The sequence below is a fragment of the Capricornis sumatraensis genome, chromosome 23, assembly GCF_032405125.1.
Source record: "Capricornis sumatraensis isolate serow.1 chromosome 23, serow.2, whole genome shotgun sequence".
NCBI lineage: Eukaryota > Metazoa > Chordata > Mammalia > Artiodactyla > Bovidae > Capricornis > Capricornis sumatraensis.
The window spans coordinates 21,475,729-21,489,673 of record NC_091091.1 but is presented as its reverse complement, the minus strand read 5'-3'; the positions used below and the strand labels follow the sequence as shown (position 1 = coordinate 21,489,673).

At 38.5% G+C, this 13,945-nt stretch overlaps 1 protein-coding gene across 3 annotated transcripts in view; it reads left to right on the top strand.

Moving 5' to 3' along the window:
* ERLIN1 (ER lipid raft associated 1) overlaps positions 1-10,917 on the top strand; it is a 38,150-nt gene extending 27,233 nt beyond the window's left edge. For 2 of the 3 annotated variants that reach the window (XM_068961210.1, XM_068961212.1), the window contains 3 exons: positions 6,167-6,256; positions 7,138-7,217; positions 8,673-10,917. In XM_068961210.1, the coding sequence (XP_068817311.1) occupies positions 6,167-6,256; positions 7,138-7,217; positions 8,673-8,894 (392 nt within the window). In that variant the 3' untranslated portion in view covers positions 8,895-10,917. The remainder of the gene's footprint in view (positions 1-6,166; positions 6,257-7,137; positions 7,218-8,672) is intronic. The other variant, XM_068961211.1, reaches the window with a different exon arrangement.
* Positions 10,918-13,945: the final 3,028 nt, after the last annotated feature.

The following is a 13,945-nucleotide window of genomic DNA, read 5'->3' as shown; positions in this document are numbered from 1 at the left end:
GGCAATATTGATTCCAGCTTGTGCTTCATCCAAGCCCAGCATTTCACATGATGTACTCTGCATATGAGTTAAATAAGCAGGGTGACAATATACAGCCTTGACGTACTCCTTTCCCAATTTGGAACCAGTCCTTTGTTCCATGTCCAGTTCTAACTGTTGCTTCTTGACCTGCATACAGATTTCTCAGGAGGCAGGTAGGTGGTCTGGTAGTTCTGTCTCTTTTTTCCCACAGTTGGTTGTGATCCACACAGTCAAAGGCTCTAGCATAGTCAATAAAGCAGAAGTAGATGTTTTTCTGAAACACTTGCTTTTTTGATGATCCAATGGATGTTGGCAATTTGATCTCTGGTTCCTCTGCCTTTTCAAAATCGAGCTTTAACATCTGAAAATTCTCGGTTCACGTACTGTTGGAGCCTCACTTGGAGAATTTTGAGCATTCCTTTGCTAGCATGTAAGATGAGTGCAATTGTGCAGTAGTTCGAACATTCTTTGGCATTACCTTTCTTTGGGATTGGAATGAAAACTGACCTTTTCCAGTCCTCTGGCCACTGCTGAGTTTTCCAAATTTATTGGCATATTGAGTGTGACACTTTAACAGCATCATCTTTTAGGATTTGAAATAGTTCAACTGAAATTCCATCACCTCCGCCAGCTTTGTTCGTAGTGATGCTTCCCCAAGGCCCGCTTGACTTAGGACTAGGTGAGTGATCACACCATCGTGATTATCTGGGTCATGAAGATCTTTTTTGTATAGTTCTTCTGTATATCTTTTGTATAGTCTCTTCTTAATATCTTCTGCTTCTGTTAGGTCCATACCATTTCTGTCCTTTATTGTACCCATCTTTGCATGAAGTGTTCCTTTGGTATCTCTAATTTTCTTGAAGAGATCTCTAGTCTTTCCCATCCTATTGTTTTCCTCTATTTCTTTGCATTGATCACTGAGGAAGACTTTCTTATCTCTCCCTGCTGTTCTTTGGAACTCTGCATTCAAATGGGTATCTTTCATTTTCTCCTTTGCCTTTAACTTCTCTTCTTTTCTCAGCTATTTGTAAGGCCTCCTCAGACAACCATTTGTCCTTTTTGCATTTCTTTTTCTTAGGGATGGTCTTGATCACTGCCTCCTGTACAATGTCACAAACCTCTGTCCCTAGTTCTTCAGGCACTATCAAATCTAATCCGTTTAACCTTTTCCAAATGGCAAACTATCTTAGACTACTGAGTAGTTCCTTATTGCCTTTATTTATTTCTAATGCCACATCTGTCATATAATAAGATCCTATATATAATTTGTTTTGTTGCTTGGGTTTCTGTTTTCTTTCAATTTCTTTGTCTTTCGTTTTCCAGTAATACCTTGCTTTAATTACTATAGCTTTTATTTTAAGTCTTGCTATCTGATAGAGCAAGTCTGTTTCTTCACTATTCCTCTTAACTGTTCCTATTTCTAAAATTGTATTGGACTATTCTAAGCCCTAATTCCTCCATTTAAATTTTAGAACCAGCTCAAATTCTATAAAATACTGTTGAGTTTTTATTGTAGTCACATTACTTGTATATGGTATATCAGTTTGAAGAGAATCATAGTATTTATGATATTGAATTTTATAAATCTATTGCATTTCTCCATTTATGAGAATGAAAAATGAAAGAATGACCTTTCAAAAAAAGGTATCGTAATCTTCTTTTCATAGTTCCTACACACTCTTTGTTAGAGACTTATTTCTGTATAGTCCTCAAATATTTTGCTAGTACAGATAGGCTCTTTTTTTCAAGACACATTATTTAACTGCTTTTTACTTCTGTTGGTATGCTGTTGATTTTTTCATTTAGCAGTCTTCCTGAAAATGCTGTTGTTTGTAATATTCTCTTGGATTTCTCAAGTAATCATATTGTCTTCAGATCAGGACAGTTCTGGTTTTTTTGCTGTACTCTGCACTTTTTAGTTCTTAACTACTTTAGGCTATGACTTGCAGTACAGTGCTGAAAAGAAAGATGGTAAACAGGTATTCTTGTCTTGTTCTAACTTTAAAAACACAGTCCCAGTGATGTTTGCTATACTTAACTTTTATCGGTTGATGAAGTTTCCTTCTGTTTCTTGCTTGCCAAGGGTTTTTATCATGAATGACTGCTAAAACTTTTAGTTTTTTTCTAAATCTGTTAAGATGACCATATAGTTTTTCTTTTTAAAGCAGTTAATATGATGATTATATTAATAGGTTTTCTCTTAAAAGTTATTTTGTCTTCATGGGATAAATTCATTTGCTCATAAAGTAGGCGGTTAATTTACCCTAATACATTTTATATGACTTGCTTTAATTTCTTTTATTTTTTTACTTTTATTTTCATAAATGGTCAGCTGCTTTTTTTTTTTCTTATTTTCTTACTCTTAGGATTTTGGGGGGTGTTGTTTGTTTTTGTATGTTTGTTGTATCCTGGCTACACTAGCCTCAAAATGAGTTAGAGGGCATTCTTTTTTCCATGTTCTGAGCATTTTGTATAAAATATATATTATCTCCTCTTTGTAGATTTGCTGGAACTCAGTTAGACAAACCATCTTGGTAAAGTGGAGTTTGTGCTTTTCTGTATGCTCATTTGATTTTTATTGCAGCATTTAATCTGCAGATTTAATTTCTGTAATGTATAAGGTGTTTGTTTCTTTTTTAAGTCAATTTTGGTAGTTATGTTTTTATCTGCTATTTCAAATTTGAGGGCATAAATCTGTAAAGTTCTCATGATTTTTTAAAAATAAACCCTCTACTAAGTCTGTTTGCCCCTTGTCGTTTCCTGGTATTGTTTATTTGTGCCTTCTGTTTTGCTGGATCAGAGATTGTTTTTTTTTATCTTTTCAGAGAACTAGATGTTGATTTGGTTGACTCTTTTGTTACTTTCTTTTAAATTATTATTTTACACTTATTTTTAAGTTTTTCTACCTCGAGTTTACTTATTGGTTCTTTTCTAATTTCTTGAGTGACTTAATTCTTTAGGTTTTAATCTTTTCTAATGGAAAAGTGTAAAATTAGACATTTTCTTCCAAGTTCTGCTTTTAGGTACATCTCACCAGTTTTGAATGTAATTTAATTTATTTGTGTTTGGTTTTTGTTTTGTTTTTAATTTCCATTATTTCTGCTTTGACTCATGAATTATTAATAGTATATTTTCAATTTCTAATTGAGTGAATTCTCTGGAGGCTACTTTTTTTATTGTTGATTTCTGCATTGTAATCAGAAAATATGACCTGTTATATGGATTCTTAAGTATTTGTTGAAGTTTGTTTTGTGGACTATCAAGTACATGGTCCCTTTTTTGGTAGATGTTCTGTGTGTGCTCGAAGAGACTGAATGTCTGTTCGCTGTTTGTTGGGTGCAGGTTTCTCTATATGCATCGTGTCAGGATTATGAACTGCATTGTTAGCATCTTGTGTGCTCTTCCAGCTTTTGTCCTCTTGAGCTATCAGTTACTGAGATGGTGTGTTAAAGTCTCCCACTATGACCATGCATTTGTTGACTTGTAATTTTTTCTTTATGTAACCTAGGGCTATATCTTTAAAAGTGTTCAGTTTCAGAATTGCATTATTACATCTCTGGAGAATTGGCGCTGTTATGTAATAACCCTCCTTTATAACCAGCCATGCTTGTTGGCTTAAGGTCTATTTTGTCTGATGATAATATGACAGATTTTTCTTGGTTAGTTATTTTCTTGATGTATATTTTCACATCCTTTTACTTTCAACTTTTCTATGTCATTATGTTTTAGGTGTGTCTCTTGTAAACAGCATATAGCTGGATTTTGTTATCTTATCCAATGTGAGAATCTGTCTTTTAACTGGTGAGTTTAGTCTTTTTATATTTATTGTGGTTACTGCTATATTTGGACTTGTTTTATCATTTAATTTTGTGCCATTTACCATGCTTCTTTCCCCCCCTTTTTTGACTGATATTGAATTGATTATCTTTTCTATATTCTTTTCCTCCTTTGACTTGATTGGAAGTTTTATGCTCTATTTCTTGAGTGTATAACTAGGCATTGCCTGTAAAATGCTACAAGCAGACCTGACTTAAGAGACTCTGGATTTCATCACTCTTTCCATGCTCTTCTTGAATATGCCTTAGGATGCTTTGGCTCTATCACTGTCCTCCAATTTTACCTATTATTGTTGCCTGGTATTTTAGTTTGTGTTGTTTTCATTCCCCCATTAATTATTATCATCGATTCTTACAGTAAAGTATTTTATTTTTATTTAAATGTATTATGTAATTTTTTTCCTCTCCATTGCTTCTGGCAATTCATTTCTTTTTTTCTGCTAGCTTTTTTCAGTGAAGGCTGAGAAATGGAAAACTTACTCAGTCTTCCTTGGTCTGAAATAGTTTTACTTCATTCTTGAATGGTAATTTAACCTACAGTTCTAAGCCCAACTCAGCTTCCTTTTCTATGTAACTTTGGCAGTAATATTTTGGTTTTGTTTGGCCTCTTCTCCTTGCTTTACTTTTAAGAATTTTCTATCTTGGGGTTGTCTCTAATTTCACTGTGATACGTCACTGGGACGGAAGGTAGAGTGTTTTAGTTTCACTGGAGTTGGAGCCCTTTAGAAGGTCTTGGGTTTTATATGGGGATTTTAGTTTTACCATCTCAAGACGTCATCTCCCAGCCCTGCATGGGCAGTAACCCAAGGCCCGCCCTCTTACTTGTCTAATATCCACTCCCAGGGCTGTGCTCATACAGGCTGTCAGCGCTCCCTTTCCTTGTGTCTCTTGAAGATATCAGTTACACATTAGGAAACAATTTTGTTCTGTTTTATCTCGCATTTTAAGATGTTAATAGCTGAAGGGTTTCTCATTAGCCTGATCCACCAGTTTTCTTAACTAGGGGACTGGTCATGCTGTTTGTTGGTTCATGCCCACATGTCAGAGAACAGTGTGAAATGGAATTACTGCATCATTTCCCCATGTTAAGACACCATTCTCTGGGTTCTGGCTGCAGGCTGTAGATTCCTCACCTTTCATTTGAATTTTATTGAGTTTCTGCTTATTGCTAAATTTTTAGCCCAGCTGAACATAGTCTGTTTTTAGGATGGTATGATGATAGATTGAGTTTATGCTGTTGGGGATATAGGGAAGTATGCCTTGAAGTAGTTTGTAAAGGATCCTGCCTTTTGGAAAGAAGAAACCACTTGGAAGTGTTCTTTCCATTATGCGCTTCCTCCAGAGGCCAAAGAGAAGATATGTTAAAATACTCAACTTCTTTGACTGAAAAGGAGAATTGAGAATGTTCTTCAAGAATTGTAGTGGTTATATTGAAAGTGTAAAATTAGAGTCTTTCTTCCCTGGTTCTGGATCCTCTAGTTAGACCAGAGAGTTCCTAAGGATATGTTGTTTTCCCTGCCTGTAATTGCCTGCTGCAGCTACCTTGTTCACTGCCAGCACATTTTCACATGCTCAGATGAATTACCCTGCTTTTTCTCTTTATGTCTATAGCAGTCAGAATACTTCTCTGGTAACTCTTCATGACATCATTTCCCTGATAGTTACTTAACAGTTGATCTTGAGTATATATTAAAGCTAAAGTCCTTAGCCTTTCACTCAAAACAGGGGTCTCTTAGCCCTCTCTGTAGTCTTAGTGTTATCTTCTCTTGTCACCTGGCTCTTTTATCACCTCTTCACTGTGACTTGCTAATTCGTTTCTTCTTGTTTTCATTTACACTTTCTGCCAGGTCCTCTTAAGTTCTGTGTATTATTTTCTTTTAAGATTTCTTCTAGATGACCTTCCTTGGCTTATCTTCCACATTCGTTCTTTCTCCTGCCGCAATATATAAATGTCCTGTGTTGCCATACACTTGTGTTGCTCTGTTTTTGTTTTGAGTACTTTCATGAAGTATCTTGTTTTCCCCATTAACTTGTGGATCACTGCCATTTAATCCCATGAAGGACTGAAACTGTTACGTTTTGTATTCCTCCTTCCCACAAAACAAACACTGTCCAAATAAAACAGTGAAGTAGGAAATAAATTTCCTTTTTTCTGATGAGTTGTTTATAGTTTGGATAGATAAAACAGTGAAACAATTAGGCTATAAAGTGTTATATAATTAAATGTAAGCTATGTGCTGCTGTTTTCTAAGTAGCTCTGGAACTAGAGAAATGTTTTTGAAGGTATCTTGTTTTGTATATAATTATAGAAGCAGAGAAGATTGCACAAGTGGCAAAAATTCGGTTTCAGCAGAAGGTGATGGAGAAAGAAACCGAAAAGCGCATTTCTGAAATTGAAGGTACCATAGGGAGAAAAGAAACTCTGACCATCCTGAACTGCTTCGCTGTCTCAGGGACTGGGTCTGGGTTTTGATGGGTGGGCCATAGAGAGAATAATCTGGTCTGGAGGAAGTAGCTAGTTTAATAGTCTAGACAAATATTTTTTAAATTGCCATTGCATATTTAGTTCTTTGGTTTGTAACTATGGTAAACTCAACCTTTTATTTTCCATTGTTAAATTAGGATTTATTTGTTCTCAGGTAAAGTAATCAGTTTTAAAGAATATACCACCAGTTTCTTTTCTTTGGCTTGTCAACCAAAAAAATAGCCAGACAAATAGTTGGGAAAAAAAGAAGCCCCAGTTTTTATCTTCCAAACTCTTGATTACACATAGTGAGAAATCGATGTTCTTAGTTCACAGTCTTAAAGGTGAACTTCAGCCTCTTTTGCTTATATGATGCTGCTTCCTATCATTCTGCATTAACTGATTCTGGATCCAGTTTGAAGGGGATGGAGACAGTGCAATAAATAGAGCCAGGTGCTCATGTCTGAACTTATTTAGTTAACGCCTAGAGCCTGCATGGGGTATGAGGCTTTGAGTGATGAGGGGTGGTGGAAAGAAGGAACAGCTTCAAGTTGAAAATGAAGTGGGTTCAGATGAACTGAGTTATTTAACTTGACATTGTCAAGAGTATCCCACCTTTGAGAAGGAGCTGTCTGGGGACTGGGATTTGAAAACTGCTAACACTGTTACATGCCTTAGAAGTAAAGTAAATGATTGTAATATCAGGCAGTGGATAAATGGGTTTATGCTTCAGGTAGAGTCTGAACTCTCGCCCAGAGCTGAGGAAATGGGTTGCACCTTTGCTTTGTTTTAAACACCGACTGTTTTGCTTATTAGATGCTGCATTTCTGGCCCGAGAGAAGGCGAAAGCAGATGCTGAGTATTATGCCGCACACAAATACGCCACCTCAAACAAGGTGACTGGCTCTCTGTGCCACTGTCCTAGTAATAGAGTTTGGGTATTTCCTTTCCCTTGTGGAGAGTTCTAACATGATAGAGGTGATTTTATCCAGTGTCAAGAAAGGATGGTTACTACCACAGCCTCTAGCATCAGCCATTCACTTCCAAAGGCATATAATGCACATTCTATGAAAAGAGAACTTTGTATGGTTCCTTATAAAAGTGAGGAACTAGGAAAAAGGCAAGCAGATATATAAACCCAGGTTAAGTGCCATAAATTCATTCATTTGTACTGCTGAATAAGAGCTCAGTAATCAGGAAAGTTAAAGGTCTTCTCCTGAAATGACAAGAGTGACAGGAGAAGAGTAAAGTTCATTTAAAATTGCCCTCAGATAAGGTAGCCCTGGGGGGTAAATGCTGAGCTTGTTCAAAGCAGCGTTTCTCATCAGACAAATTCTTAGCATTTTGGGGTGAGATGCTTTTTCATTGTTGAAGACTTGTCTTATACATTATGGTATATTTTGCTTTGCTGGCCCTTTCCTACTAAACTATCAGTTTTGCTCACCAATTATTTTAAAAATACACACAGTGCACACACACACACACACACACATACACATATTTCCAAATCCCCCTAATTGAGTAATGCTTGTTTGTTGGATTTAAAAAATGCTATAGTCATGAGAAATTTCATATGTATATCTTGAGAAAGGAGGTTGGGTGATATATGGGTTAAACAGTTTTTGTATAGAGACTGGGGTGAGTTTATATCTAGAGAGGACAGACCTGTTAGTAGGATTTATTTAATTAAAAGTCAACTAGAACCGCTAGTAGTCTCAAAAGGAAAGAATATGACCAAGGTCTAGAAAGTATTAATTATACAGTAGAGTGGAACAGAGAAAAAGCTGAGAAGGGGGTTGTTAAAGTGTACGATGCAGTTTGAAGGGTTAGAATCAAGATTTAAAGTGTAGACAGGGCTTCAACTTTTTCTCTTTAGAAAGGAACAACATAATCTCTGTTCAGAAGAAATTTTAAGATATGATAGGTTGTCAGAACAGAGTTGTTAGTACTTTGAAATCCATATAAATTTAGAAATAAACTTAATATATTGGATTGGAGGTTGCAGCTCTATAGAAACAGAATAGAATTTGGTCAAGATGAAGGCAAGATGAGAAATTTCAGTTTCCAAACCAGTGATCCAAATCTGTCTTGGGAAGAGCTGGCCAGACACAAGTATCAAGACTTTGTCGTTGAGGTCAGCCTTAGGCTGAAAGGGGCAGTAGTTTATGTCATTGTGAAAAATGCTGTTGATGTGATAGCCACACTTCAAAATGAGAAAGGGTCATTGGTAATGATTCAGAGTTGAGGAATGATATTCAGGAGAGCAATCGGGAAAATCTGTGTTAGGAAAGAGAGAGATGAATATTGCACCAAAGTGTCCTGATGCCTGTGCTCTTGTTTGCCTCTCACAGCACAAACTGACCCCGGAATATCTGGAGCTCAAAAGGTACCAGGCCATTGCTTCTAACAGTAAGATCTACTTTGGCAACAGCATCCCTAGCATGTTCGTGGACTCCTCTTGTGCTTGGAAATATTCAGATGTTAGGACTGGAAGAAAAGGTTCTCTCCCCTCTAAGGAGGCTCTTGAACCCTCTGGAGAGAGCCCCATCCAAAACAAGGAGAATACAGGTTGATGCAACAGACGGAAATGTTCTCCAGTATCAAGATCTGGCCCAAGGGGTTAAGTGGGAACAATGGTTATACAACTCTTCAGACTTACAGAGAACTCATGCTCTGTCTGTTCTGCCTCTCCTGCGGTCGTCCTGATTTATCAGCTGATTGCAGGATAGAACTAGCTGTCTGCACCCAGATGGTCTTTTCAGCTGCAGTTTTATCAACTATCCTGAGTGTGTTCCTTTCTAAACTGGTACTCATGAAAGAGAGAAAGTCTGATGCTAAGATACTGCCTGCACTGGAATGTTAAACACTAGATATATAATAAGCTGTGTTTTACTAAGCTGAAATCTATTGAATAATGTTTACATTGGTCTCTGGGGAAATGTGTGTTCAGCCATTCAAGAGATTGGAGGCCAGAGAGAAGATGGCCATAATGTGGTAAGTGTAATGAAGACTGATTGCTTCGGGACCCAGGCTCTCTTTGGGGTCCAGTCCTGGCATTCATCCCTGTGATTAGCATCTAGTCCACAGAAGTTCTTCAGAAAATGATCTTCTGCTTGAGCAACCATTTACTTGATAAGATTCTCACCTGTTTGATTTCCTGTAGTCAAGATGGTGGCCTGCTGGGTCGTGCACCATGCCACCCAATCAGAGATTCTTCAGAGAGATTCCTAATCATTAGTTTATTGCTTTAGTTAGCTCAGAGATAGAGCTTGGTTTGAAGTTTGGGGTGAGATGAAACCTTTGCTTTGAACCAAAGCTCTGGGAGATATGCATTCTCCTCCATTAGGTGATGGATGTCTGTGTCACTGTCTCAGGCCATATGTGACAAGGTGCCTGGTTTTTAGCCACAGACAACTCCTTATATGTCACCTCTCAGCTCTGACCAAGAGTGGAACAAAGACTTTAACCAGAAATAGGAGCAGTATCCACTTCCTAGCTGTTCACTGCACAGTATTGTATCATAACTGCAGGAAGTTTTTATTTTTAAAACTGGATTTGGGGTGCTTTCATTTGCCCCAGTACCTCTGCCTAAGGGTCAAATCCTGGGGCTGCCATGGTTACTAGCCCACAGATTCTCCTTCTGAAGTTGTTTAGGAGTCCACATAGGGTGGAACAAGGAGTAACCTAGAAAGCATCCTTGGTCATCTTTGTCTCCGTCCCTCCTGGCCCAGAGATGCTAAAATCGAAGTTGTTCCCCAGCTTTTACCTCACCTAGGAGATCAGGATTATTCCAGTGACTTCCTGGGCAGCCAGTGGATTTAAATTTCCATGGGATGCTGGTAAGAGTTAGCCTGTGGCTATGGGAGATCTGTTTCATCTGGACCTTTTTTACCTTAAGATTAAGTTTCCTGAATCAGTGTGCCCTGTAATTAGGCCAGAGTTTATGCAGTTTTAAGACACCTTTTATGTACGCGACATTCAAGCCAGACAGAAAATTCATGGGACCACTTCCAGAAACCTTTAAGCTAACTATCAGTCTCACGACAGCCTGTGGGTTGTGCCAAACACTTAATGTGGGAAAGGAATCCAGATTCAGGGTCTTTTCCCTAGGCCTTATCCTATAAAGGCATTCGTAATATGGAAAGGATTTTTGTTTTTGCTCATCTAATTATATACATTCTCTTTATGAATGAGTTTTGTGTTCTCTAGCCCTCTTTAAAAGGTCTTTGGAACTATATAATAAACTGTCATATGTTGCTGCGTATAAATAATGATTGCTGTGGGAAGTCTGGATCATTGACCTTTGTGCTTTCATTCCTAGAGATGTTTCCTATTCCTGTGAGCTAAAAGCTGTTGCCCCAAAGTGGTGGATGTGGGTTTTCTTACAAGTCACAAGCCCTGGTGGCAAAGTTGAGGAACAGGGAAGTAGCACTGTGACGTTTTCGAGAAAGGACTTTTGTTTAAACTCGTCGTGGAGTGTGCTTCCCTGTGCTCACTGGAGCTCTCAGTCTGTCCTCCCTTCAGGGATGTTCCTTTTGGTAATCTTGAAGTCTAAATTTTTATGTGAAATGCTACCTTTTTAAAAAAAGACACTAAATAAAATTATTTTACTATCAGTGATTTGTGTTTTTCCCATGTGTCTCCATTCTTCTCTGTTGCTTATCTTGCTCCGCAAGCTGTCCTGCCTGTTTCAGCTCAGGGGCCAGTTTATTAGTTTATCTTACTGTAGACTCTCTTCTTACACTCTTCCCAGAAACCTCATGTAAGAATTTTGAAAGCAGGGTTTCCATTCTTTGCTGACTCATGGAATTTAACAAGGGATGTTCCGATTCTCTGTGAGATGCAGCCAGCAGCAGAGGAGGGGTGGGGGAGGATGGCACATCATGCCCCTCAGGGACGGCCCAAGAGCTAAGGAGGGGAGGGGCATTATCCTGAAGGTGGAGGAAAGACAAACTGTGCATCATAACTATGGGATCCACCCCATGCTATCCCACATCTGTGGCTACAAACCAGGGAAATTGAATCCAAATTTATTATGCTGTGGGCTTTTGGTAAGTCTTAGAATGAAGTGATTTAGATATAAGTGATTTCTTCCTCTCTTTGTGGGGGAGGAATTTTGTGAGTGAGATGCTGTGGCTTCTCCTTGCCTTGGGATTAAGTCCCCGATGTTTTCATGCAAGGTTCTTTGGGATTTGCTCTCACTGAGCTCTCCAGCCCAGGTGCTTGTAGCTTCTGTCTCTTTGCATGCATTATTGCATCCACCTGCTCTACTTTTTCTCCCTGTAGCTCTAACCTTGTTAATCCTATAGCGTCTTCACTTCTTCAGAGAGAGCTCCTGGAACTGCCTGCTCAGGTCAGACCCCGCATTGCCCTGTTTTTAACCACATAACCTCGCATTACCTGTTCTCACAGATGTTTAGCTCTCTGGGTGCAGAGACTGTGGCCACGCTCTTCCTGGGATAATATCTGTTGCTAATACCTTGCATAGTGCTTGGCACATACGAGTGGCACAAACGAAAGGATGAGTGTGAAAGGCAGGTAAATGAGTGTGGGGGAGAAAACAAGGACACAAAAGTTAGGCTAGCGTGTCCATGACAGGACGTAGCATGTAATGATGGGAAATTACATAATGTTCCAACTTGTTGACATGTCCTTATGGAGCTTGTCAGTAGGTTGAGCAAGATCTGTGTATGCACTTGGAATAGTGATTTGCAGTGCTGTTTGTTGGGGTGCACTACTTCACCCAGCCTTTCGGAGTCAATATATGTTCCTCTCTCTGAGTAGACTGTAAGTTCCTGTGAAGGACAGAGAGCACAGTGCTGATACAGGTGTATCAGAAAACTCAAGATTGAATTATGTCTTCAGCATCAGTGACCTAAGTGATAGCTGGATTTTCACCTCAACCACAGCCCTCCAGGAACATCTCAGCAAGCTGGGCCAGCTTCTCACCTTTCCTCTGGTCTGTTGTCTTTGTGTAAGCATTTAAAGTTAGTTTATTGTTAATTCATTGCTCACCCCCCTAAATGCCCATTCCTCTATAACTCAGAATGACATTTTACTTATTTTCCTAACCATATTTCTTTGGAATTAGTGCCTTTCATCTTTTTTTCCTATTATCTCCTATCCATTTTTCTGTCTTCCATCTGCCATGGGCTGAATATGTCCCCCTAAAAGTCATGTTGAAGTTCTAATGCCCCATGTGATGGTGTTTGGAGGTGGGACCTTTGAAAGGTAATTAAGTTGTAAAGGGTGATACTCTGTTTATGAATTAGTACTTTTATAAGAAGAGACATGAGAAAGATGTCTTGCTGGGCCATGTGAGGACACAACAAAAAGGCCATCTACAAGGCAGGAAGAGAGCTCTCACCAGACAGCAAATCTGCTACCACTTTGGTTTTGGACTTCCCTGTATCTAGAGCTGTGAGAAATGAATGTTGTTTGTCTAAGCCACCAGTTTTTGATATTTTGTTATAGTGGCTATTAGGGTGATTCAGCAAATTAATAGGCAAGTTGTAATAGTGTGGTGAGTACCATAGCAGGCTAGTCACTGGAGGCAAGGTGAGGGTCAATACAGCCTGATGGTTTCTAGGAGGAAATGTCAGGTCTGAGCCAGATATTTTAAGGATACACAGGAGGCAGCCAGCCAACTGAAGAGAAGGATGTGTTCTAGGTATTAGGAGCACCAGATGCTATTTTATCTTAAAATTCAATTCCCTGGGTCCCCAAGCTTCAGCAGTGCCGTGCATGCAGTTACCATGTTTTTCACTGTAGGGTTCCTCCCACACTTTGGAAGGTGCAGCCATTCCGCACATAACTCAGATATGCACAAGAATTCATACCCTGAGGGATAACCCTCAACCAATGGAAGAGAGGAGCACAAATGCTCAGAGAGGAGGTTACCCCTGAAACCTTTTCGATGGAGACAGCAACCCTCCTGACACAACAGGAGAAACAATGTAAGCTTCAAATAAAATAGAGCAAATGGTTGAGTGCCTGGTATGTGCCAGGAAAACTAAATGTGTTAAGTATTAGACAACAGTGAACAAAACAGCAGTGAGTAAGACATATAATCTTTGTTCTCTTAGAATCAACAGACTCATGGAAAGGTAGATTTTAATCAAAGAATTCCAACTATGATAAGTTTATATAAATGGGAGAAATGTAGTACTAGGAGTATAAAAAAGGAGGAGATAAAGAATGCGAAAGTGTAGCTAGCCAGTTAAAGATCAGGGAATAGCAACAAAAATTTTTAACAAAAAAATTTTTTATTGGGCGAAGGATCTCTAGACATTTCTTCGGAGAAGATACTCAAATGGCTAAAATGAACATGAAAGATGTTTAACATCGTTAGTCGTTAGGGAAATGTCAATCAAAACAATAATGAGATAGCACTTTATACCCATTACAGTAACTGTAACAAAAAAGACAATGACAAGTATTGGCAAGGATGTGGAGAAACTGAAGACCTCATACATTACTAGTAGTAGTGTAAACTGGTAGTTATTTTGGACTATGTTGTGACAGTTCCTCAAGATGATAAACATAAAATTAACCATATGACCCAGCAGTTCCACTTCTAGATACCTACCCAGAAGAATCAAAACATGTCCACACAAAGTGAACT